Here is a 27858-nt window from a genome sequence, read left to right as displayed (position 1 = left end):
AGCGCAGACCAGATCCACTCCTTCTGTTCTTACCTTTCAAAATAAAAGCCCTATATACATACACACTGCGTAACTGTTTATCAGAGGCAAGAATACACAAATAAAGCTGTCGAGGGAAGTAAAGCGCTTCAAATCAGTTGAAAGACACACAGCTCCTGGTAGAATATGTACATCTCTTTATTTTAATAAAACCACCGTTCAGATACAGTTCAAGTGAAATGAAGTTGCATGGTAACTCTCTGCTGTCCCCATGTACGTCCATCAGTGCTCCACAGAACAACTCGTCTGTTCTCTCTCTCTGTGTGTGTGTGTGTGTGTGTGTGTGTGTGTGTGTGTGTGTGTGTGTGTGTGTGTGTGTGTGTGTGTGTGTGTGGGGGGGGGGGGAGTAATGCAAAACAGAACTCAAAAAATACCAGCATATTACACGTTTTATTCAAAATGGACTGAACTTAGTTTGTGGCCACAGTGGGTCATACAGCGTTGTGTGTTGTTGTGATGAAGTAAGTAGTGTTGGTGGAGCTGGGAGGGCCGGCCTTCAATGTCACAACGGACTAGTAACAACTAACGGGTCTCATTCTGCAAACGCCACTTCACACTCTCTCTCTCTCTCTCTCTCTCTCTCTCTCTCTCTCTCTCTCTCTCTCTCTCTCTCTCTCTCTCTCTCTCTCTCTCTCTCTCTCTCTCTCTCTCTCTCTCTCTCTCTCTCTCTCTCTCTCTCTCTCTCTCTCTCTCTCTCTCTCTCTCACACACACACACACACACACACACACACACACACACACACACACACACACACACACACACACACACACACACACACACACACACACACACACACACACACACACACACACACACACACACACACACACACACACACACACACACACACACACACACACACACACACACACACACACACACACACACACACACGTTCACTGTCACTACTTTAAGCACAAAACCCCCCCGAAAATGAAAAGGCTGAGAAGCGGACAACCCGTTTAAACCTGTGAGTGATGACATGAAGTGATGATGCGAGGCACAACTCAAAAGGCTTACGTGTGTGTGTGCAAAAAGCTTTATTGCAGTCCTGCGGTTTGTCACCACACTGGGCGAGTGGGGGGGACTGTGTGTGTGTGTGTGTGTGGTGCAATCAGAAAGTGTTCTGTGCTGCTGATGCAAGCGCCGTCTGTTAGCAGGCATGAACCAAACAAGCTGCTGATTCAAGGCGCTTCCTGTTTTTAAAGCCAGAACACGTGGCGTCCTTGATCCGTTCGGTCTGGTCTCAGTGGGGACAGCAGAGGTCAGATGGACATCACTGACAGCAGGGGACACAAGGGGAGCGAAGTCCTCCGCACACAAGATCAGCTTCACAGCCAATAAACGGGACAGTCACCGTCTGCACTCAACTTCTACCTCATTCGATGAACGGGTGTGTGCAAAATGGGACAACTCTCAAACAAAAGAGATGTTGAACATTCCCCTATGGGCTCAACTACGACGGCTTCTTAAGGCCATTTCAGGTCAAAAGAAAAACACACTGAAGGGGGAGGGGGGCATATTTGAGAATAAAGTGTTACATTTCTGAGAAAATAAAAATCATGACCAAAAGTCAAACTTGAGAAAAAAGGAATCACAGACTCTGCCACTTGTCGCATATTAAGCCTAAAGTAAATGACCCAAAAATCATATCATATCATAAGCATCCTGACTGACGGGGCCTAATTCAAATGTTTCTTGCGGATGAACCACTTTAAACTCAGACAATATCAGTGTTTTCCCCATAATTTACCAATTTAATCTTGGAAATTGAGTGTTTTCTTTTTCCTCTCCCGGCTCAGTAACGTATTGGTGTTTACCTACAGTGGGCCATCGTAATCAACAGCCTTCTTGCTCTTAGCTGATCATCAAGAAGAAGAAGCCGTCCAGCCTGTGTCAACTCATCAAAACAATGCTGGCGATAAAACCTCGAGCAACAGCGATGTCGATACTGGCCCCGCCCACTGCTGGTCAGGAAGACGTGACACATTAACCGCGGTGTGTGAACGCAGCGGCAGGGACATTATGGTCTACATGACAGGAAGTAACAATCTGTGATCCAACAGCAGCTCCATACAGCCAGTTGTCGATCGGAGCGCCTATAGTGCATGTGGACCGCTATTGTCACAACGTACGCGTTGCTCAACTCAAGAGAGGCTCAGCAACAACCCTTCATTTGTGTCCTTTTGATAAATATTAAATAAATACATTTTAAAGACATCACACCAACAGGCTGAAATGTACCTCTAACATTTAGGGAAGTCCGTGTCTAACAGCAGCATCCTTTACTTCAGTGTCGTAGACATAAATAAACCGTAAAAGTCATTTTACTGGCAGCTCATGACCTCTTCAAAACAAATGTAACCGCGCGGCGCTCTCAGAGACACCGAGTTATGTGCATTTCATGGTTTTTTTTTTTTTTTTTTAGCTCAAAAGAGCCAAGAGTTGACTTCATGGAATGGACCAGGAAACAAAAACACACAAATGAAAACACACAAAGGAAAAGCACACCGAGGACAAAATCAAACTGAAGGAATGACTTAAGTTTTGAGGGAAAAAAAAGAAAAGAAAAGTGCAGAAACAAAGAGATTGAGACACAAAGACACCAGCTGGAGTTCCACTTCACACACGTCAACACGGTCTGAGACTCATTTGAAGACTTCACTCTCACTTTCTCTGACCGGAACTTATTGAGATTTGGAGAGTCACATACGGACGTAGAAACGGCCACATTTAAAGAAGAGACAAGCGGGACTGGAGCTAGAAAGAGTGTCGACTTCACATCCAAGAGGAGTGGTATCTCTGTGGGTTCCTCTGGTCTGTGCAGAACCTGGATCCGCCTGCTGAATGTGGGAGTGTGTGATACATTCTACAGCCTCTGCTGCCTCTCAGCAGAGGAGGGGCGGTGGGAGATAAATAAGGCCTCGTATTCCTTTCCACAGCCCACCCTCATCGTCACTGATAAACCCCCCCGCTAGAGTCCTGGGTCCAGTTGGAGCAGTGATGCGGCTCTAGGGGAAGAGGTTTATCACAGTGGCTACAACCGGATAAGATCCGCTGAGCTTAAAAAGGTCTTTCTCAGGGTCCATGCGGCCTGGTGAGGGTCTAGTTTCCCCCCATCGAGGGCTGGAGGGGAGGACTGGTTGAGTCCAGTAACGTGTGACGGGTCAGCGCCTCAGCACCGGGCTGCCTCGCTCCGGATCTTTTTGTAATGTCTGCAGGACCTGAGGAGATGGAGGGAGGTACGTTTTTTTTAAATAAAAAAAAAGAAGAAAAAGTAACCTAAACACCCTAAAACGTAAAAGCTGCGTCGTCCTACCTGCGCCCACTTCCTGTTGCGGCTCGTCATGTGAATGGCGGCGATGTGCTGGAAGAGCTGCTCGGCGGGGATGAGGTCGGGCAGGCGGGTGAGGAACTGAGCCATGTGGATGAAGTCCATGGTGGTCAGCACGTCCTGGTAGAGACGCAGCAGGCCCAGCCCCGTGCGGAACAGGAACTCCTCGTTGTCTCTGCAGAACACGTCCCACACCCGACACGCCAGGTCCAACGGCAGGGACTTGCTGTACAGGGTGAAGATCCTGGAGGGAGACGAGAATAAGGTCACACCGCCATTCAATTCAAAGCGAACTGAACTGAGCCTCATGAGCCGCAGAAATGAGGCGGACGGGGAGGGAGCGGTTGAAACTCACCAGTCGATTAAATAAATGTCGGGCGTCAAGCTGTTTTTCTGGAAATGTGCAAAGAGCTTTGGTAGGTTTTCTTCAAAGAACACTTCAAATGCCGCAAAGTAAGTCAACATCTGTAGAGAGAGAGGAGGGGGGGGGGGGGGGGCTGGTCTCAGAGAGTGACACACACACAAAAAAGAAACGGGTGGCGTCCAATGAGCAGCGAGGTGAGTCGTCTGTGGAAGTGGACGGGTGATTTCTGCTGTGTCGACGTATTGAAGTTTCACTTATCTTCTTGCTTGGCTAACGCAGCCTCAGCCTGAAACTCTGACTCCAACACATACGGCCTTAAAATCAAGAGTCAGCCAAAACGCTGTGAAACGTATCCTCGTCCTCTGTCCTCATATTTAAGGAGGACATTTTCTCTCAATACAAGCGAAAAGGACAAGGAAGTTCTGTTTTTCTGAGCGCCGTCTAAAGAGAGGCGGAGACTAGAGATCCACGCTGGAATAACAGCAAGTCGTTCTTCTTCGCCTCTAACGGTCACGTGACGGCGCTGGATGCAGGAACAACTGCAGACTTTACAGCTGAGAACTCAAGATTTCTGGGTCAATATGAAGCACTGAGGAACGTACTGCTGCAGTCGAGTCCATTCACCGTCAACACTCTTTGGACATCTGCGTAAAAAGGCTGCGTTTGAATACCTAAATGTGTGTGTGTGTGTGTGTGTGTGTGTGTGTGTGTGTGTGTGTGTGTGTGTGTGTGTGTGTGTGTGTGTGTGTGTACTGACAAGGCTGTGGTCGACTCTGAAGAAGGCCATCTGACAGGGCTTGTTGAGCAGGTTGGCAAAAGCTATAAAGGCGTCAGCTGTGTCAAGGTTCAAGATCAGCACTGCTGCGATGAACGACATCCCCTGCACCTAAACACACAAACACACAAACACACACACACACACACACACACAAAGCAGAAAGGAACTGTGGTCTATCAGTGGGCTTGCAAGCATTTAAAAAAAAAAAAAAAGGTGTTATGATGAAATGTATACTTTGACTTCCGTCTCTGAATGCGAGGGCAGAGAAAAAACACCGGCGGCAAGTCAACACCTGCTAGAGGTGACTTTAGTGCTGAGCCCTACATATAACTTCAAACTAAAACAATTATAGACCGTGAGCTTCAGTCTGGATATTTAAGATGGAAACAGATAAAACGCTGATGCAGACCGATGCAAAGAACCAAACAGAAACAGCTGCACAGAGGTGAATGCATAGATTGTGTGTGTGTGTGTGTGTGTGTGTGTGTGTGTGTGTGTGTGTGTGTGTGTGTGTGTGTGTGTGTAGCAGCACAGGGGTTGGGGTCAGTGCAGGAAGTCACACAGTCATTTCTACCGAAGCGCACACAGCGTGGGACTGCAGTGAGGAGCAGCGAGGCAAACCGCAGCATCTCCAAGCACAATGCGGCTTTGAAGAATGACACATGCGCAGACACGACTTCATTATAAGAGCTCGGCATCAAAGAACACCCTAATTGGAGAAGGTTTCACGCCGGACGATGGTGTGAGGATTTATGCGTAATGCGGATCTTCAGAGAAACTGACCACAGACCCACTATGAATCTGTCACTGGCCTCATTTGACAGACTCCTCGAGTTCAATCGATGTGATTTGTTTCTCGTGATGCCGATACCAGTCAATACCTAATATATTCATTTATCAATACCAATAGTAGTTAGATTTTCAGTTATTCTGTTCTATGAAAAACTATATGAAAAAAATTTGTAAAATATGTAAAAAAAAATTGTGAGAAATTTATGAAAAACATCCCCAAATTATTAGTACGATTTGTGAAAATTTATAGTGAAAAACATCGGCAAAATATTTGAAACATGTCCAAAAGATATCTTAAAATATCTGTGAAATATCCAAAAGAATTAGTGAAATATATCAATAAATCACATTTAAATATTATTCAGTGAATGAAGCGTTGTTATGTAGTGAATGCAGCACTAGCATTATTTATGGAATCTTATATTTTACATTAATGATCAATAAAGCTGCAGGATGTTGGTATCCATCAGATTTAATCACATGTCCAGGGGACTGTTGTTAGCCACGTTAGCTCCTCCCGTTTATGTTTACAACCCCCGCATTCATAGAAAAATAATTAGCAAAATAGGTGAAAAATATTTATCAAATATATCAGATAAATATTAGTCAGATATCAGAAAAAGACAATGCGACGCAAAGACGCACAATTCAACATTTTAAGTTTCCATTTACGTCTTGGTTGTGTGCAATAAATGTACATTAACACTTGAATATGAGAATTGAATGACGGCTCACACGCAGTGGAGACCGAAACATGCAACTCATACAAACGTTGCTTATGAAAGATAATAATAGACAACGTAGGTGTTGCGTGGGAGATCCAGGTCTGTGCTGGGTCATTTTTAACCATTTTAACATACGAGTACAATACTGTGAGAATAAAACGTGCTTCAGTATCACAGCATGACATCCTGCTGTGATACTGAAGTGAGTGGGGTGTGTGTGTGTGTGTGTGTGTGTGTGTGTGTGTGTGTGAGAGAGAGAGACTTACGTAGCCAACGTCTGGCCGGTAACAAGTGTATGCTCCCAGAATGCTGTGCAGCACATCGTGATATGGCCCGCCCTGATGATTGACAGAGAAATAATGAAGACAATGGAACAAACAGGGCAGAAACACACACACACACACACACACACACACACACACACACACACACACACACACACACACACACACACACACACACACACACACACACACACACACACACACACACACACACACACACAGAGTAATGTCACTGAGCTTCCCTTGGTTCTTGCCAAGGTTACCAGGGCAACATGGTATTAAATAGAATAAAACAAAGTGTTTTGTGGGGGGGCTAAGCTTCTCTCACTGACCTGCTGGAAGATACACAGATGGGGGAAGGTCCTTGAGATGTCCAGCTTGATCAGCTCCAGACTCGACTCCCGATCTGACGAACCAGGATCTGGAAGACAGAGCAAAACATCCTAAAACGTGTACGGTTTAACCTCTGATCGGACATCCCAGCGACCAAGATTACAGGACGGGGCCACGAGACGATCCATTCTGTCCCTACCTTCGGGTTCGGTGTCTGAGGAATGTGCCGGCGTGCTCCTCCACTTCTCTTTGGCCCGGGCCAGACAGATGCTGTACAGCTCTGCAGGGACAGACAGCAGCAGCAGCACAGCGCGATCAATATGAGAGCGAGCAGAGAACACGATGACTGGACCGAATCGATAAAAGGGATCCAGCTCTTCACATTACTCTGCAGCAGTGACACTCAAGGTGACTAAAGGAAAGAACTTACTAAACCCCCAACTTCTATTACACTTCTGTCCCAAAATGTGGCAGTAATAGTAGCCACCTAGCAGCAGTATACAAACGTTGAGCTACCATTTACATTAAAAGCAGTGCTAGTGGTTGGCTGGCTGGCTTCCATACCAGTAGAGATAGCAGACTTAAAGGGGCCAGATCAGGCTCAGGCTCAGGTTCACACTCGTAGTTTGGGTTTCTACTAGAACATTCATGTTCACACATTCATGTTTTCCTCATACTGTCTGTCCGAAGAAACCTGTATTCATCCTCTGTCTGAAACGCTCAAGTCGTGGGTGGAGATACTCAGATGTGTGTGTGTGTGTGTGTGTGTGTGTGTGTGTGTGTGTGTGTGTGTGTGTGTGTGTGTGTGTGTGTGTGTGGTATATTCTCATGAGCCTGAGTGAGTGCGTTTCCATGATAAGTCCCTACATTAACAGTAGAAATGCTAGCAGCAGCATGATCAGTAATAAATCTACTTTACTTAAAATGGGGGGGATATTGTCACCGAGCTGCCCACTTAGACTGAGCTTTGCACGAGTGTGTGAGCGGAGCGATGACGAATAGAGCTGCTCTCCTGAGGCCGAGCAGCACGAAGCAGAGTGGACCAGCTCAGCAGTCAGCGAGCGCTTATCTCCAAGTAGCCCTCAGGGTGCCGAGGAGCTCTTTTAGCGAGTGGAGAATGAATCTGCAGTGCGTGTGTGTGTGTGTGTCGCGTATATCTATCTTTGTGAGGACCAATTTCAGTTTTAGACCTTCAGACCTTAGACCTGTTTGAGTGTGCAGACTCAGTTTTAATGTTGAGGTTAGAATTAGGTTGAGGTTAGGCATTTAGTTGTGATGGTTGAGGTTAGGGTAAGAGGCTAGGTCATGCATCGTGTCAATGGAGTGTCTTCACTAGGCTGAGTCAAGTATCCAAACATCTCCAGTCAAACGACACCTGTAATCGATCCTTATTGAGCCCAGATCTAGAAAAGGACAATTTGTTGTGTGTGTGTGTGTGTGTGTGTGTGTGTGTGTGTGTGTGTGTGTGTGTGTGTGTGTGTGTGGTGTGTGTGGGTGTGTGTGTGTGTGTGTGTGTGTGTGTGTAATCTCCATCAAGACATGAGAACTCATTGAAATGCTACTTGTTCCCTCTTGTACTGGGATAATCATTGGACCATGCTCCTTCTTAATGAACACACTGTTCCTTCCTCTTCTATTTATCTCACTGCTACTTATTCCCCGAGACGCCCGTGTGTGTGTGTGTGTGTGTGTGTGTGTGTGTGTGTGTGTGTGTGTGGTGTGTGTGTGTGTGTGGTACATAGTGGTGTAAGCAGTCAGGTCACAGTGCAGATCAAGACATGACAGTCACAGGGCAGGCACAGTTACGGCCATTCTGAACCATAAATACCACCCACACACCCACACCCACACACACACACCCACACCCACACCCACGTACCGTGTGTGATGTTGAGCTCGTTGCCCACGGCCAGGCTCCACACTTTGCCTCTCACGCTGGGGGGGAGGCCCTGCCACCAGAGGTCTCTCACTCGTCGAGATGTGCACCTGGGGGGAGGATCGATGTGGGTTGAATGTGAAAGAAAAGTCTAGCGCACAAGAGGCTGCTTAGTTTCATTCTATGAAACGACTATTATCTATTGATCAGAACCACAAGGTGGCAGTCAGTTCCTCCACTGCCCGCAGTCACTTCTTCCACGTGAGCGGCAGGAAATGACTTCCCTTCAGAGAAAAAACGAACCCAAATATCTTTTAGTGTTTATGTTAGCACCATATTTTACTTAGTTGGTAAAACAAGATGACATAAACCTCAAAGCAAAGACCTTCCAGACTTTCACACTTAAGGGGAAAAAGGTACTGAACTTAGTCTGAGGTGTTACACATGAAGGAGTGGTGCTTTAATATGGAATCCGACATGACCGTATGACACTGATGTTAAATCAAATCAACAGGCTGGAATGACTGTGTGCGGCAGTTATGCTTGTAAAACAGGTTGTGTGTTGTTAATGATAATTAACTCATAATGAATCATAATGTTCGCATGTGACGCATTTGTACTTTCTCACTGTAGCGCTCGTCTACAGCAGCTGTTGGGCGTATGCTCCCGATATGGTGCAAACTGTGACATCACAATAAATGCTAAAAAAAAAAAAAAACAGTGGCGTGATTATGATTTGGTGCACTGTTAAGAAAACAGACAATTAGTGACCCAATGTAGGCATTAAAGGGACAGTTTAAAGTGTTGCACTTGTCCACAGTAGTACATTACTTTTAACACAAAGCTGCTGTTTCACGTCAGACTTTTTGCAATGAGTAATTTATGTGATATGGTTTGTACTGGAAAATGTCTTCTCTGTGCAAAGAAGTTAGAGTCCCAGAGAAACTGAAGTCAAAGCGTCTGTAGCTTCTGTCCTGTGACGTATTTCATGGTGAAACAGAATATTTATAATGTATAGTTACTAGAGGGATTTAAATAAAAGCCTTTGCATTTGTTAGGGCCACTAAAAAAAAAGGGGGGCGGGCTTAGAGTTCAGCGCTATACGGAGCTACAGAGGACTGTTGGTTCCACTCACATCTCCGTCACCTGTTGGATCAGGAGGACGGCGAGGGAGAGATGAAAGAGTTGGACACATCCCTTCCCGTCTCTCTCCGTTCTGCTTCGTTAGCTACTCCGATCCACAAACAGCGAAGGTGCTTTCAGTGTATTCATCATTCTGAACGCAAGTCGTTCGTACTCACATTGTACTCCAGTTAGGCAAGATCTCCTGGTTCCAGATCTGGGCGGCGGTGCCGATGCTCTCCTCCAGCTTGCAGCGATCCTCCAGCTGCTTCTTTCTCTTCTGAGCCTCCTTCAACTCTACAGACAGGAGAGTTGGGCAGATACAAAGTAGAGGGAACGTTAATGAAAAGAGGTGGAACGCAGTCTTAAGAGAGACATCGTTCCGTTCAGTCCTGTAGTCGTGTGGAGCGAGACGAGAGCCGGGATTGCTTTGCAAGACGAGCTCACCTCTCTTCTTGGCCTGGGCCACCATCTCTTCATACTGCTGTCGGTGTTTCTGAGCCTCCTCGGCTGGCTTGGCAGGCAGATTCCTGTAACACACATACGTCAACGCAAAGGAAATGGATTAGCGCCCGTGTGTTCTCTGAGCTTTGCTTGCATTATTCATAGTTGAGCAGGCTTGTGATGTAATACAACACTGCTCGATGTCCATTTAGTAGCTTTGCTGGAGCTTCCGTTCATATTGCCTCTTGGGCTGTAGCGTCATTTTTATACGTTCAAAGCTTCTACTGAGCTTTTCGCAAGAAGCTTTGAAAGTCTGTAATCATATTTAACCACGCTTTAGATTTGTTTGTTATTGTGGTTATTGCCGCTAAATAAAGACAGTGTGAATTTTTTAACATGATCAAATGCATCTTTTTTTTTTTTTTTTTTAAAGAACATTTACAACACCCTGCAGCTATTGGAAATGTTTGGATTACACGAGTCAGAAACAATCCTACTTACTACTGGAATCTAATTCTACAAATAGTAAAACACTAAAAATATCTGCAACTGTGCAGAAATACAGATGTTTATACATCATGAACAGGCAAGCAAAAAAAATAAATACAAGTCTCTAAGACAACTGGGCTATTTGTGCTGATGAAGATCAGTGAGTGAAAGCTCCAGAACAGCTAATAAATTTACTCTTGTCAAACAGAAATTAATTTTTTTTTTAAAAATTAAGCTTTTTATAATCTGCTGATGAACCCCAAGATGTGGATGGCAGCTTCCGAAAAAGCAAGTTAGTGAACACTTTTTTTTTTATTATAATAATTTTATGACATTTTCATTCTGCAAATTTGGGTCAAAGTATTTAAGTATTTGTTATTTTCCTGCAAATATGATCTACCTGCACTTCTTGCTTTATCAGCTCTTGTCAGTAGAGTTTCATATGATTTTAGTTTGGAACGCTTGTGTCGTGATTGCGCCATAATAAAATACTCTTCTTATCCATCTTCTTTAAATATAAATAACACTGCACTCTAATCTTACCGAGCCAGAAACACTGACACTTTGCACTGTACAGTAAGTGCACTTGTCTGGACGAGCTTTACCAGCAGGGGGTGACAGTAAAGAAGGAAAAGAGGTGGGAGGTTTACACGCAGCAGCTGAACTCACAGTTTTGCCAGTCATGGTGTGACAGAACAAACTTCATGGTGCACACACAGGAAATCAGGCTAAACGACACGATTGCCACACAATCACCATGTTGCTAATCTTGTGGTTGAGCAGCACCACTGAATGAAACATGAGGCCGAGCGTACGCATGCATGTATGTATGTTAACAAAATATAAGATGCTAAAAAAAAAAAAAGCAAACAAAAAGAAAAACAGGGTAATGGAGCCAGGCTGAGGGAGGGCTATTAAACTTTCAGCAGCACCGCTCCTTTACCGCCTGTGATAGAAACAGGCACAGCACAGCGAGCTGGAACAATACAGAGAGGAGTCCAATGACAAGAGGAAGGAGGACTGATAAAGAAGGAATGAGGGGAAGATAAAGACAGATAAGCAAAATCCACTGGCAGTGAGAGAGAAAGAAAAATGTGGGATAGTCTGATGTCCCACAGATTGAAGAGTGTGTGTGTGTGTGTTTACATACGCAGGTCTGTCCTCCAGTATGAGTGCGGTGGTGGAGAGCGGCTCAAAGTCCAGGTTTTTCCTCACACCGTGCCTGGGAGACGTCGGGTTGCCAGGTCCAGCTCTGCCACTCTTTGTTTCATATTCCTGACGACGAAAACCACACATATTAGGCACAGAAACGTAAAACTGAAAGGGGAGTTTTAATTACAACATTTGCGCACACACACACACACACACACACACACACACACACACACACACACACACACACACACACACACACACACACACACACACACACACACACACACACACACACACACACACACACACACACCACAAGGACCACAGCTGACCACAAAGCTACTGTTGTGGTCAGGAGAGATGATAACAAATGAAAAGCAATAAAAGAGAGGACTTGTCGGTGTACATTAAGTCACAGAAACACTGAGAAATGTCTTGAGGACTTTGTGATGACGCTCTTTTGGCCTCTGAGCATTTGTCAGCTGCTTTCTAATGAGTGTGCGCTTTCTGCTGCACCACTGGGAGTGTGATAGGGCCTATAGAGAGAGGAGGCCATGTGACACTCAGCCTGTTACAACCACAGAGCAGTTTAACACAAGGCCGGCTATCAGCTGACATACAGGTTGTGTGTGTATCTGTGTATCTGTGTGTGTGTGAGTGAGTGAGTGAGTGAGTGAGTGAGTGAGTGAGTGAGTGAGTGAGTGAGTGAGTGAGTGAGTGAGTGAGTGAGTGAGTGAGTGAGTGAGTGAGTGAGTGAGTGAGAGAGAGAGAGAGAGAGAGAGAGAGAGAGAGAGAGAGAGAGAGAGAGAGAGATGGGTAGGAAGTCTGAGCTTATATCCAGATTCAGGGAGGTGATAAGAGCACAAACAGTTCAGGGACGACCTTCAGAGGAAACTGTCACATTGTCTCTCTAGTTAATTAGGAAGCTACTGTAAATAGGGCAAGTGCAATACGAGCACACGCCCCACCGTGTGTCCAAAATGGCCTCCAGTGTGCGTTGAGCTGGTTAATAATGCAGGCTGAGGACCAAGCAATCAGCTTAACGCTGTGCTGCCACAGGGATGCTCACATTGATCAGCACAGGCCACAATACAAACAGAACAATCCATTCCTATAATAGGAGTGTGTGTGTGTGTGTGTGTGTGTGTGTGTGTGTGTGTGTGTGTGTGTGTGTGTGTGTGCACGCAGGACTGTTCGTGATGCGGCCATGTTATCAATCTGTCCTTGTGTTACTGTCTGCTGCACCAGAGCCTTGGAGACAAATAAAGGTAATTCAATTAGATTCAGGAAGGCAGGGAATCACAGAACAGGGACATAAAAGACATAAAGCCAGCATGAATTACTGATAATAGCCACACCATTTACTTATAGAGAAAGCTAAGCTCTTTACAATATTAATAAAAATGCCATAAAACAGAAGAAAAAGCCATAACAAGTCTGCAGCCATGCTAGCAGCTCTGTGAGGCTGTACTCAGGCACCGGTGCTGTGAGCTAAAGGCTAACGTCAACGCGCCAACACGCTCACAATGCCAACATTCTGATGTTTAGCAGATAATGTTTGCTAGGTTTAGCATCTTAGTTTTAAAGAACAGTCCAACATTGTAGAACATGCAGTCATGCTAGTCTGTTGCTGAGACTAGCATGAGAAGAAGAGTGAAACTCTCACATCTCGTCAATATGAAGCTAGGAGATAAATAGCTTAGTATAAAAACTGGAAGCTAGGGCTAGCCTGACTCTGTCCAAAGTGAATAAATAAATCCTCTACCGACACCTTTAATGCTCATTGACTAACGCGTCATATTTTGTGTGCTTAATCCAAAAAGCAAAAACAAGCTGTAGGTTTATGTGAGACAGTCTGTTTATCTAAAGGGCAGATATGAGAGTGAATGAAATAGACAAAACACAGAGGAGCAGTTCCTACCTTATCTTATCTTGCAAAGACTCAAGAAAGGCCATGTCAAAAAAAAAGAAAGAAAAAAAGATGGCCACATTTCAAAGTGACAGCAGGGTATCACCTTGTGGACGCGTGTCAATATCCTCACTTTCACCTATTCTGCATCCATCTAGCCTTCCCTGGCAAGCTAACCTCTAACAAGCTAGCTAGCTAGCTGGGAACATGCTAGCACTAGTCAGTCACAATAGCTAGTTTATTAATTGTCGGATAGCAAGAAAAGTAGCCTGGTAGCTAACTGGACACTAGGCTAGCACATTGTATTCAAGAGAGGAGAGGAGGTTTAAATAATAGGTTGGTGCGGAACAGCTGATAGCTAACTCAGTTTTGGCGACAAAGCTCAAAATCCAACACTTGTATTCGTAGCTTTGTCCATCATTTCTATGAGTTTCAGCAAAACTTTGCTCATACAGCTAGTTACCAAATGGCCAGTTTAACCAGATAATCTAAAACACTTTATTTTGAGGTCCAGCAGCAATGCAGGGTGGTACCAACAAGGTGAAACACAAGATAGGCTGTGAGTGAAGCTGTGCTGGGAGGGTGTGTATGGAAGAGAAGCTATGCGTGAATGCGATGCGAGAACAAGTGCAGTGATAAAAGTAAAGTGCGTGGTGTAAAAGTATTTTAAGTATGTCAGGGTGAGAAACCAGATAAATGATTAGCTGAGACAATAACAATGGACTGACAGCACAGAAGCCTGTAAAGGTTTAAACGTTACAGCACATTCCTCTGCCACTCAACTACCAGTCCTACTGGTGAATCGGTGCTTTAGATGAAGGCTTTAATCAGACTTCACACAGCTCCCTCTGGAGCTACAAACACATTCTGTGTAACTTTTTCCACATGTGCATTAGTACTCCCCAAGACCTGCGAACAGACTTCAGTGAGTGAAATCGGTGGGATTCCCCCTCTCATTTAGCAGTGAATAGATAAATCCGACACAATGAATGCATTAATAGATTCAACAGACTACATGACTTCAAACTAGCAATTCTCATTCACACAGACAGTAAAGCTCAGCTCATAGGCGACTTTCCTTAAACAAGTGTGCATCACAATGCATCCCTGTGACAGACCTTGAGTCTTTCCTTCAAAGAATGACATGAAAACCGTATCTATTCCTCAACAATGTTGAGAAAGCCCTCCTATCCCGTCACTTCTAGGGTGGAACTTTACTCTTTCAGCTTCAAGCTGCTGGAATAGCAACTGTATCCCATGATAACCTGCCACCAGGGCAACCGGCTTTGTCACGCTGGCTTTCAGTTCTCCAATTTCCTGGTAGTGGTGGAAGAGCTCTCTGGCTGCACTGACTGGCCGTCATGCCGGCTGCTAATGGCCTTTTAAAACTATACACACTGAGAGGCGGCACTCTGACGAGCACGTCGAGTTGTTTCCCCGTTTGTCTGCAAGTAGCCTCACACCATGTAGTCTGACACAATTACGTTGTGCATGCTATGATATGCAAGTTCCTTCTATGTGCAAAAAGAAAGGAGCGACGTGGGCTCGACGGCGGTTACAAGTGCCGGTAAAGCCGTCTTGGATCGGCACTTATGCGTCATATCCTCATGAAAACACCTCTGGCTTTCTCTATGTAAGCTGCAGAGATGAAAGGCCACAGCAGGGCGCTTGGCCTGGTTTCACTGCGTGCCAAAGTATTTTCCAAAGCCCATCAAGCGCCGGACAACGTGTGAATGAGTCAGACGGCGTCTGAGCTGTTGGCAGCAGCTAGGTGTGTTTGTTTGGTAGCTGCTGTAGGACAGGTTAATCAGAGGCGTTACTTAAATTCTGATTTTGAATCCGCCGATTGTGTTTCACAGATAATTAAGTTTAAAAAAAAGTTGTTTATACACCAGCATTGACAAAGCGTTTTACACCTAAACTTCTGGTAAAGTTTCAGGATCGATCAACGAGCACAGCATCCTTTATTTTGCTTCACACACACACATGGTTTGAGGAATAAACCTCAACCAGATCCATTTAATGTAGACTGTGCAAAGATGTTATCATATCTGGTTATTCAGAGTGACAGAAAGCTGCAAATGACACCTATTTGAGAGGCGATACAATAATGAATGAATGATTTAATTAAGCAGCAGTATTTTGGTTGGCACACTAACAGCTGAATTACAGTTACCACAGGGGAGCTGAGGAGTCTGTCAGTGAGGCCGTGATGATCTGGTACAATATCCAGGCAAACAGATGGCACCATGAGCACTGGCGACAAACGCTCAGACACGATCCAAGTGATTTTTTTGGGGGTTTTATCTAAGCATGCTTTACTGGAAAGCGGAAATAAACGGAGCCCCGCTGATTCTGCTGTCAAATGAGCCCTGCGTCTCTTTAACCGCATCAGTGAAGACAGCAGGATGAAATCCCTTGACACCTCAATTTCTTTTCTTTTCTTTTTTTTTTTTTTTTAAAAGACGCTGTTGCACGTGCATTTGTTGTACTAAGTTGAGGGCTATTACGTCGAGCTACGTGCGATAAAGATGGGTCACATCGCGTCCGTCCACACATTCGGGGAAACTTAAACGTGTTCGTCTTTCTAGAGACATCCCCCCGACTAATCGTCAGCCCGCTACCCACCACGGAGCATCAGAGCCACGGCCAGCTGAAAGAGAGGCTGTTATGTGAAACCCGAGCCGTCCTCTTCCTCCGCAGCGTCCCTTTCACGCTCCGACTGCCAATGCCCTCTGATTATGCCAGACAAGGAGAGAAAGAGAGAGAGCGAGAGAGAGAGAGAGACGCGGTGGGTCGCTCGTCCACTTGTCCTCGCGGCGCAAATGCTCACTCACCATGAACGCTGCTGTTCCTTACAGACGGCCAGTCCTCCGGTGGGGGTTCCTTTTACAAAAACCTTAGCCCAGCGTCATTGCTGCTCCTGGGGAGGGGAGGGGAGGGGGTTGCTCACTCCTGGCAACGAGACACCCAGGAGGAGGAGGAGATCAAAAAGGAGGGCAGAGGGACAGTCAAGGTGCCAACGGAGGGACACACCCCGCATTGGAAACGATGCAGCAGCAGCAGCATGATACCCCTGTCCTCCTATGTCTCTCCGTCTCTCTCTCTTTGAGCTGTGACGCTACAATGAGCGGCTCTGCATCAGGTCTATCGCTGCTGATGCTGCTGCGTGTGCATGTCAGCAAATCAGCACCGCCGTGTGTTGTTGGTCACCATCGCTGCACCGAGAGGAGCTCTGCGCTCTGCCGCGTCCTGGCAGCCGCTCTAATCAATCCCAGAGTAAACGGATCGGGTTTCAGACGCTCAGCTCTCCAAGGTGCTGATACAGAGTTACAAAGCTCGTGCTCTGGGAGGATTCTTCCTCAACGTTTCCGCCTTATTGGATGACTGACACTGTAATGGTTGCCTCACATCACAGAAATAAAGAGTTTTGTAGGAGATGTATGTATTTTTATTTACTCATAAGTATGTCAACCCCGGTTATGTCTAGTTTTTCTATCCATAAACAGTTACAGGGTTCACAGGGCTCAGGAAATATCCATCCACTGATCAGAAGATTGGAGGTTCAAACCCCCATTCCTATGTCATAGTTTCCTTGGGTGAGTGTGCAGATGATTGGATTAGATCCTGATGAGCAGTTTGGCACTTTGTATGGCAGCCTCTGCCATCAGTAGAGTTGTTCCCATACCAGTATCAGAAATGCCCGCGATGCAGTGATACAAAATGCTGGATCGGTTATCAGCGAGCACGCAGATCTATGCACCCAATCCAATTTCATGTTATCATATCATGTATCAGCTTATTTAGGCTACATAGGATCTGCCTGCTGCACACGATCAACTGTCAACAGAGATGAGAAAGAAGCGAGACGCCTCACTCGTTGCTTCCATCATCAGCTCTGGAAAAAACAAATCGCTGCGTCCGGAATCGATGATGGAAGTACCCGACGAGCAAGGCATCTCGCTTCTTTCTCATCTCCGAGTGTTGCACATGCCCAGTGCCGAAGGCGCTAGCGAAATATCAGCAGACAGATTTCCCAGTGTAAAACGTTGCCAAACTAGATGACAAAAGAAGGTTCTATGGCATTCATTCACTGTATTCATTTGTTCATGTTTTACAAAAGGATTTAACCTGAGCCTGGCCAGCCAACATTGATAGCGATCACATCCAGTATTGCCTATCAAGATCCCTCGTTTATTCAAGTCTAAAAGTGGTTTAAATGACTTAATATTAAAATGAAAAACCCTGCTGGGAATATTGCCTTGCCCCGCCCCCCCCCCCCCCCCCCAGGGGCAATAACTCAGACATGCCCGGGCTGCAACAGTGTGATTTAGAGCAGAGGCTCAGCAGGTAACAGAACAATTACTTTCCACAGCAGTGACCAGACATTGTACCGAGGCCTCCAGATATATTGAGATCCCCAGACTGAAGTGGTGTAAATTAGAATGTTAAAACTTGATTTACAGTGTTCTAAAAGGGGAGATGGTGCTGGTGGAGATAGCACAGTGTGTCTCGTAGCAGATGAACAATAACCATGGCAAATAAAGCATTACACACACACACACACACACACACACACACACACACACACACACACACACACACACACACACACACACACACACACACACACACACACAGTCAAGACAAAAGCTTAAAAACCTGGCCTTGTTATGGGATCCCTGAGGGTTAATATAAGGTTACAACCACAGATGAGATGGATTCAGATATGAAGCACATGCGGCAGTGTGCACGAGTCAGACAGCATGTCAAGTGTACATAACAAGCGAGTTAAAGCCAGTGAGTGACATATTTAAAAAAGGACTTGATATGTAAACTGTAGGCACAGCACGGTAACAGGCCTTTCAACCAGGCTTCCGCAGCACAAAGAGCACAGGCTAAATGGAAGCACAATGACAGGCTTCTACAGGCTCTAATTACAGGCTGCCACCATGTTCTTTGGTGTCTTTCACCAGGAGGTGGATGATGCCGTGCTCTTTAATTGGCCCCGAGACACGTCCCACGACTGGGTTTTGTTTTTTTTTTGTTTTTTTAACGGCAGTGGGAAATTATGCGAGTGTTCAGTCACCAGCGGGCTATCTAACAAAGTGCTCTCAAAGACCTTGACATTTTGAGTTTCAGCTCGCTGAGCAGCACGAACACTAGGCGCACGTTTCTGCCACACTAAGAGGGCGAGTAGTAGGATTCTCATCAATCGCATGTTTGCAAAGAAGTCTATGACTGATTCTATTTTAGCTAGTACAACATGTATACTTGGATCTTTTCATTGTATTTTGGCTGTTTTGTGTTTCATATCAATTCATTATTTAGTCTTTGAATTACTTTAGCTTGTGACGCTTTTTGAATTTCAAGCGCTGGGGAAGCTACTTCACAGTAGCTAGTGGCGCTACAAGCTAATCGTCATTGGAAGGAATCAAGCTACAGCAACACGGCACTTTAGTTGAAAGTAGGAAGCCTAGCAGTTGAAACACTGAATTAAAAAAAAGTAACTTACTACACTAAAGTGATTCACAAAAAGAAACATGGTGGACGAAGGAATAGAGTGCTGCAGGAATGAGTCGGCATTCTTTCGTTAGCATTATACTCGCATTCACACTTTGAAAAAACATAACAGCGGTGTTCATTTGTGAAGATTATCTCAAAGCATGTAAATATCAAAGCCATAGAGTTTGTATTCTGCAATAATCCAAAGGAAAAATCCCATTGTCTTTTTATCAAGGGAACCAGTGTGACGCTAACTTCCGTGCTAACTACAACATTAGGTCATCCCTGCAGCGCTCTACAGCTAGCTCCTGGAAATGTAGCTAGTTACAAGATTTAGAAAATGGCTACATGTAGACAGCTCCATGACTTTGTGAATATCTATGGTGCCATACACGACTGGGAAAGGTAGTTAAACTAGTAGCAACACTGCGTGTAGCGTTGCTATCTAAAAATAGCTGAAGAAGCTAAATGTCACCGATGGGAGTGTTGTAGCTCAGGGCATTGTGCTCCTGGTACCACTGGGACTGTTCTCTGTAGGCTTCTGATATTTCAGACCTCTATAAAGACGTAGCCTTCAGCTGGTATGTAATCACGAGTCATAACGCTGGTTTATAGAACTTACTGGTCTTTATTGTCCTATGGCACAGCTCTGCTAAAAGGTGTTATTGCATCAAAAGCCAGTTCATTCATTTTACCTTTAAACAACATCGTTACCGTTTCAATGGAGTTCTAAAATGTTAGTCAACTACACTTTAAATTAAAACAATTACATATCCATCTAATGCATTCAATATTTGGGGTTTGAGGAAGTCAAATGTAACACTTCAGACATGCAGTCGGAGACTTTCCAGCACTAACATTAAAACCTAAAAATAAACCGATCAAACAAGTTTGAAGCTCGAGTGTAAAGAAATCTCATGAACTCTGTCAAATTATAACAACACAACTGCGCTATCCAAAAGCAGTCCATTTAACTTGAAGCCTGCATTACAGAGCTGATGTAGCCCTTTGAGATCACTGAAACCCTGAAACCCTGAGGACCAACCCGCAGCACCATAAACCACAGCTAAGAAGACCAAATAAACCAAATGACTGTGAAACACGTTGAGGGCGTGTCTTCAGGGCCGACAGCGTGGAAACAGGAAACACGTGATCAGAAAAGAACTGACTTTTTAAAAAGGCAAATAAGTTGAATTTTAAAGTGCTTCTTATAGACGAGGAAGCTAATGAAAGTGAAAAAAAGTTTTGTTGGATTCTCTTCCAGTCAAACCAGAGAAGAGCTTCAACACATAACAGACGAGCCCTAATATGAAAATGTGTGGAAGAGAACAACACAGCTTTACTGTGTGTTCAGACGGAACATAAGAGTGAATTTGCACACAAAGCCAATGAATTTGAATTTGTCCCTAGCGGCACGAATTCACACAAATTCAACTTCATGCAGGAATGAAAGTTTCTGGTGAGATCAGAGATCCCAATATGTTGGTTTCTCCCAAACTCACCAACGAACACAATGTCTGTCTCTGATCCCTGAAATCTAGAGATCCTACCTTCTGTATTCTCTTCGGGTCCTTAGCGGGGCCATCCCGCGGCGGGATCTTCCCAAACAGCTTCCACCCTGGATCCCTCTGCTCCGCCGGCCGACTGTCCTTCACCCTCCTGGCAAACAGGCTCCTGAGAGACCAACGGAGACGGGACGGGAATTAGATGGGAGGAACAAATTAGGTCATTATAGCACGAGAGCAAAATGGAGAACGCAGAGCTATGATTGCAGTCTTCACCGGGTCACCCTGTGGGCCCCCAGAGTGACCCTGTGGGCCCCCAGAGAGCTGCAGGAACTCACTGCTGAGATCATCTCGCAAAAGGAACTCTGTGGATTTAAGAGTGAAGGCGCACAGAGCACCCAGAGAGCATTTCAACCACCTAGGTGACATCATGTGAGCTGGCAGAGGACTAATAAAACGTTGAACGCATGGCACAGCGGCAATAATCAACCTGCTAGACATGTGACGTATAAAACTTTCATTGAGAAACACGATCTTCCCACTTCAAATAAGCACTTGACCGTCTGCTCTTCTATCCGCTCTGTTTGAATACGGTGAAAAGCCTTCTTTCACGGCATCATATAGCCAGCCATTCCTTTCACTCATCCATCGGTGCGCTGTTGTCACTGAGCTGTTAGAGCCCAGCTGTGAAAACATGGGAAATAAAAGAAGCTTATTCTGACCGGGGTCCACATCCTGCCGTTTGTCCAGGTTGCGTCTCATCTAGAGGACACTCACATTTGGCTTTATGTAATGATTCTGACCCATCAATCAATGGGGGAATAGTTGCTATATGCAACATTAAACAAGTTGCGTTGACACCACTTGGCTCTAACCCAGGCGGAGAAGAGGTCCGACTGCACAAGTTGTCTCAGTCGGACCACTCTGACCTCCTGACCTGTGACTGTCTCACAGTCCGTCCAGGAACAGGAAGCACCGAGCGGAGACAGCTGCAGGCCGGAGGCGTCATTCGCCGATAGCTGGCTGTGTCTGCTGCAGCCTTCTGTTTGTCTAGGGGACGATTCATGGAGACATGCGGCCTTCTGCTGTGACTCATGACTTGTTGAAAGCTGATTCCCCATGATGCCAAAAATACACTATGACTAAATATGACACTTTGACTGGGATTGGTTTAGGATAATCTAATCTACCAAATTGAAATAAAAAAACTATACTTTTATTAAATAAATTAATAAATAAATAAATTAACTTAATGAAACATTACATTGTTAGCTAGCTAGCTAGCTAAAAGTAAAATATAAAAACACGCTGCCTTTAAGTTTAAAATTAATACTAGATCACATTTTAAAAAGGTGACTTCAAAGATTAGAATTAGAATTTGAAAAAGACTAAAAAAAAAAAAAAAAAATTAAACTGAAATTCAAAGAGGTTAAAATTCAAACTTTCTTAATTTTAAGATACTTGATTTGAAGTAACCCATTACATACTATGGTTTTAAAATGAACAGGAAATGGGGAAGGTGTGACTTGCAACATAACCCTTGTGTTTGTAAACCATGGCTCGTATGTTCTCTCTTATCTGGAGAACCACTGGCACCATTTGAGAACCTCGCCACAGTTCCACATCATACCTCCGTGTTGGGCTGTGTGAGCCGGCACGGCACCTTTAAACCTTACTTACTTTGCAGTGACGACGCCTCCCTCTTCGCACGTTTTGCATCAGTCTCACATCTCGTCCCCTCTGCTCACTGAGACTGTGGCACATGAGGATGTTACGAGCGGCGGAAAGTATTTCCTCATCGAGTGGGTGAACTCGAGGCTCGACTGAAGGAGTCGAAATGACAGCGCGGATATTAAAAAGAGCCAGCATGTTCTTCTTACAATGCACATTGGAAACACAAGCAGCCGCCAGTTCTGCAAGGACTTTCCCTTGCTGGAAGACACGATGGAGCAACGGTTGACTAAACGGTTACTTACTAGCTTTCGTCCGAGTGTTCGACTCCACTTCTCGCGATCGCCATCAGCGTTTAGACGCGTTCATGACCCGTGCTCGCTAGCACATCTAATAACGAGACCAAAGTTTGATACATGTGACGACAGCTGAGCAAACTCCACACGCTGAAGAAGACCGTTCAACACGGTTGAAAGCTCTGGAAAAACACTGTTGAACTACTACTGCCAAGGTCAACAAACCGTCAAGCTCAGCGAGTGAACTAATCATGAAGAGTGCAAACATTAAATGTGTTGAAAGGACAAACAAGAACGGATTCATTTTTGACTCTTAATAAAAACACATCAGGCTTAGCTGAGGATTAACCAGACTTAAACCACGGGGACCGGTGAACTTGAGTGACCCCCGTGAGCCACCATAAAACAACGCTGAGGTCAACCCAGCGCTGCCTCTACAAATCAAAACCCGACTTTAAAGGCTCAACATTCAACGCTTTAATACGGCACATTGTTCTTCACAGCTCGTCGGCTGTCGTGCGCGCCACCGAACGAGCGCTCACAACGCCGGAGAGTGATTTGCATTCAGTCCGGGGGCCCAGCGGGGCCCAGCGGGGCCCCGGCGTGAGCGCCGAGCGGCTACGGTCGAGTGCTCGAGTGGAACGGCCCAATAGCCCGAGGCTTTGCACTGCACAGAGTTTGTGGTCAAGTCTCCCGAGTATTCTGAAGGATTTCACAACACTTGCACTCAGGAGACCTGGCATGGAAATACCAAATAAGCTAGTACAAGAAGAAGAAGAAGAAGAAGAAGAAGAAGAAGACTGAGTTCTTCCCATCAGAAGGACCACAGGCAGCTCCAAGCTGTTCTTTTACAACAGTGTTCCAGCACAAAAGCCACATTATTCAACTGCTGATCAAAGCTCTGCTGCTTGCTTACAAAAACAAAAACACAGAGAAATGAAACTACTTCTGGCCACAGTGGTTATGAAATATCAGCCAAACACATCATGTGCTGGAGTCCTACCTGTCAATGTACAGGAGAAGTGACGGGGCGGCCATGCTGCTCAGTCACAAAAACAGTAACTCAAAATTCTTCTCCGTCCCCCAAAAAAACAGAAAAGTAAAAAGAAAGAGTAAATAACAGGAGAGCAGGAACTGGAGCTCTGCTTTAGGCTAGATTCAGGTCTGTGTCCTCCATAGCTTTAGTGGCAGAGTCGCACACAGCCGCTAAGTTGAGGCAGAGTGAGATTGTGGAGGAACCGGCAACGAGAGGCCCGATTTAACAAGTAGGAGGGGAGGAGACGGAGTCTGAAGGGCACAGAGGGAATGAGTAACTTCTCCATGAGAGGAAGGAGGGATAACAGGGAGAGATTACTGGGAGGAAAGGAAAGAAGGGAGGTACCCAATATATGATCAATTACGCTGACGAGAACAAGCACACACAGATGATTGTTAGTTTTAAGAGTATTTGGGCAGAAATTTCAATATTGGACAAAGTTCAAACTTTGACCTGCAGGTGGCGCTTAAAGAGGAATCAGAGGATCTAAAGAGTCACCACGGATTCATGTACCAAATTAAATGGCAACCCATCTTATAGTTGATAAGATAATTCACTCTGGACTCACAGTTGAAACAAACAACTCACAGACTGACATTGCCAGTCATTAACGGCCCCGATTTCCCTGCATGCATTCAATATTACATCCTATTCTGTATAATATACAGTTACATAATTAACAGGTAATAATCCAGCCCTGCCACGCTATGACTACAGGCTACAGGACGACTTAGAACATTAAATGAAACCTTGAACCTCGTCCAATTACGCACACAGAAACGTGTCGGGTTACAGACTGGTCCAAAAATGTATAAAAATGAAAAACACCAGTTTGACTCGGTGCTGTAAGGTCCTCTTGATGTTGAACTGTGGGCCTCGATGGAAAGTGGAATGTGGCAAAGCAGTGAGAGAAATGAAAAGCCTCCTGGATGATTAATGGCTGCATGTGAGCGTGAAACCAGCTTTAGAACCACTTCAGACTCACCGCTGATCTCTCTATAGAACTTTGGCTCACGGGTCGTAATATCAAGTCATCAGTCACTGTCATCAACACAGCAGAGAGCACTACTGTTGTATGTAAATGAATGGTCTCTCTGGGTAAATAGAAACTGCTGATGAAAGATCTTTGTTTGACTTTCAATAGGTTGACCTATGACCCCGGCTGCCGATTGCTTTTCAGTGTGCTTACTGTTTCATTCATCTTTCTCTTTGGTTATTCAATGTTATGTTACAGTATTTTGAAACGCTGCACGGCTGGGTTTCTTATTCAATGTCGTCGTTAATCTGAAGAAGGCCGGTGAAAAAGTTCCTTCAAAATAAAAGACATTCGAAAAGAAAAAGACTTTTCCAAATGCTGAGCGGGTTATGTTTAATTAACCAATTAACAAAAGGCCTAACAGAGAATCAAAGAATTACAAATAAGCTAGAGACCACGTTGCGATGGGATCACACCAGCCACATCGGGCCTCATTTTGATCTCGACTCCACACCTGTCAAGTTGCAGAACTACGTCCTGCACCTTTGTGATGCAGCAGGTGCCAAAAGCACACAAGAAACCACAGACATACTGGCACCAGTACTGAAAACCTCCTCTGTGGAGTCTCCATCACCACATGTTGGTAGATACAAGAGGAAGGAACCCCGCACGGCCAAAAACACACACACACACACACACACACACACACACACACACACACACACACACACACACACACACACACACACACACACACACACACACACACACACACACACAGGAAGTAACACCTCACATGCAACAGTGTCCTCTTTACAAACAGAGCAGTCTCTCTGTCGGCCAATCAGTAACCACTATGCAAAATCTGTCCTGCTGCACGGAGGACATTCTTCAGCCAAGACTGCGGATTGGAAATATTGGAAATATACTGGGACATGATGGGCCACCTCTGACTTATCAAGGCCGAGCTGATTTTCTTTACATTTAAATGTCTTCGGTTTCATCGACCAGGTTCCATCCTGTGTTCATGTGATGGTCTGTTATTAAGCTTCCTGTTGCTGTTTTTTTTGTACGTTGTAAGTGAGCTGCAGCATGAGAGAGAGAGGTGCGCGAGGTTTGTAAAGCGACTTTGAGCAATGCCCACTTGTGTAAAGCTGCAATAAGAGTCTGTGAGGAGAGCAGGGACAGAGCGAGGCTGAGGTCGCCTACAATGCTTCTTTTGATATTAAACAACTGGAAATAATGAAGGATAATTTATGCTTTTCCTGATGTGATGTGCAGACAGGTGAAAATACATTGAGAATATGAACAAATGTTAATGAAAGATTTGTCAAATATGTAGGATTTTTCTTGTTTAAAACATTGTCCTCTGAATGTCAGCTAGTTACCCCCCAGTGCAGCATTAATAAGCACTACATAAATAAAGCCTGCATCTGCTTTGTAGCGTATTATCAGGACATTTTAGGGATTTTATCAATGTGCAGTATTTGTCAACATCTATAATCCATGAAAACACATTTTATATTATCACAACTGGGATTTACTTTATTGCCATGCATGATCTTCTCACCACGGCCTCTCCTTATGGGTGCACACAGGAGTAGTTATGAATGACAAATTCATGAATAAACTGCATTCAACTACATTGCAATGTGTTGCAGTAAAATAAATCATGCATTACATGTTAATAAACCGTTTATGAATGATAAATAAGGGGGATAACGTGGATGACTGCAGGTACGGCTGCAATCAAATTCTACATAAAGGAATGATATTTAATCTCTAAACCCTGTGTGTGTGTGTGTGTGTGTGTGTGTGTGTGTGTGTGTGTGTGTGTGTGTGTGTCTCAATGGAAGTTCCTTATCTAACATAACACGTTCATGTATGATTAAATGTCCTTCAGAGGCTGACATTCTGAACATACCTGTTGAATAAGCTCGCTAGAGGCCCCAGTTTCTTTTGTCTGCCGTCCTCTTCCTGTTGCGTGACCCCCGACCCCGGATGCGGTCGCACCGGGCTCCACGAGTCTCCGGGCGACGACAGCGTCACGTCGGAGAAATGAGCGGCGCCGCTGTCGTCCGTCTCCAAGGTAACAATGGCGCTGGAGTCGGACGTGACGGTGAGATCCAGGATGTCCTCGTTGGAGACCGACAGCTCGGTGCTCATGCTGGACACGCTGCACACGGAGATGTCGTCGCTTCGGTTCAGAGCTCCGCCCCCGAGACCCGTCCCCGCGGTTGCGGATAGTCGGAGGGCGGGGCTAAAGAGGCGGATGGAGTCGTACCCGCTGCGGGGGAAGGTGGAGGATTTGCGGATGGCATTGCCATCGGACGGATCGTCATCTAAAGTCAAAGTGGCAGGAGAGTAGGAACTGGAGTCCCGGATGAAGCCTCCGTCACCTGGGCGTTGGTGGCCGTGGAGGACGGGCTCCGGAGGGTTGATCTCCAGAGTTGGGATACCAGAGTCCTGGGAGGTCAGGCTGTGGCTGTCCTGGTTCAGGTCTGAGTAGCTCTTCTGGGGGCTGCAGTAGTAGATGGGGGTGGAGGAGCAGGACGGCCGGTAAGTGGGCAGGACGGACCCGCTGTGCCGGATCGTGCTGGGTTCATGGCAGTGGTGGTTGGTTCCATCGTGGAGGTCGGTCACTACACAGCCATTCTCCACTATGACCTCTCCAGACACACCTTCAAAAAGAATAGGAGATTCAATTAGTTAGATTTTTATACATTCTTACAAATAAGTAAAAACAAAAGTTGTGAAAGGAACATTTATCTGGTTATGAAACAGGGTCAATGTAATGAAAATTGGCTTTTTCTATATAGTTAGTCGGAATGATTGAACACTACTCCTTCTGTCCACAGGGGGCGCCAAAATCAACACCAATATAATGTTCCTCCTTGTAGCTTTAAAAAGGTCTGGTGTGAAGGATCTGGCTGTAGGTCAACATGAACGGAGGCCTTGAGAGGTGAAAAGTGATCCCACAGGCTGTAACTGGAGTCTGCACTGTAACGTGAACGCCAGCTGGGAAGCTAAGCTAAAGCTAGCGTGTCAGTCAGCGACTCGCATGGACAAAAAGACACCCGTACCCCTCCTTTGGTTGACGCAGATGTACGCGGCGGTGGTTTCGACAGGAAGTACTGTCCGTGTTTGCCGACGCTACGGGCCTTGAAAGCAAAACACACCCTGGGTATAATTAACAGGGAAGTAAAATAGGTTCAACAGGGG

General features: G+C 45.4%; 1 protein-coding gene across 5 annotated transcripts in view; it reads right to left on the bottom strand.

The window, feature by feature from the left end:
• Positions 1-843: 843 nt before the first annotated feature.
• Positions 844-27858, bottom strand: part of tbc1d14 (TBC1 domain family, member 14) — a 28807-nt gene continuing 1792 nt past the window's right edge. For 2 of the 5 annotated variants that reach the window (XM_068713633.1, XM_068713632.1), the window contains 13 exons: positions 26561-27317; positions 20703-20826; positions 11734-11858; positions 10098-10180; positions 9830-9947; positions 8532-8638; positions 6852-6932; positions 6652-6740; positions 6302-6373; positions 4498-4626; positions 3732-3841; positions 3362-3620; positions 844-3266 (listed from right to left, as the gene is read on the bottom strand). In XM_068713633.1, the coding sequence (XP_068569734.1) occupies positions 3210-3266; positions 3362-3620; positions 3732-3841; positions 4498-4626; positions 6302-6373; positions 6652-6740; positions 6852-6932; positions 8532-8638; positions 9830-9947; positions 10098-10180; positions 11734-11858; positions 20703-20826; positions 26561-27317 (2111 nt within the window). In that variant the 3' untranslated portion in view covers positions 844-3209. Of the gene's footprint in view, positions 3267-3361; positions 3621-3731; positions 3842-4497; positions 4627-6301; positions 6374-6651; positions 6741-6851; positions 6933-8531; positions 8639-9829; positions 9948-10097; positions 10181-11733; positions 11859-16275; positions 17124-20702; positions 20827-23627; positions 23722-26560; positions 27318-27858 lie in introns of those variants that run through there. The other 3 variants (XM_068713634.1, XM_068713636.1, XM_068713635.1) reach the window with 3 other exon arrangements.

The sequence above is a fragment of the Cebidichthys violaceus genome, unplaced genomic scaffold (genome assembly GCF_023349555.1).
Source record: "Cebidichthys violaceus isolate CVI_PGR_0920_01 unplaced genomic scaffold, fCebVio1.0.p SCAF_19, whole genome shotgun sequence".
NCBI classification, from domain to species: Eukaryota; Metazoa; Chordata; class Actinopteri; order Perciformes; family Stichaeidae; genus Cebidichthys; species Cebidichthys violaceus.
This window is presented reverse-complemented; position numbering and strand designations above follow the sequence as displayed.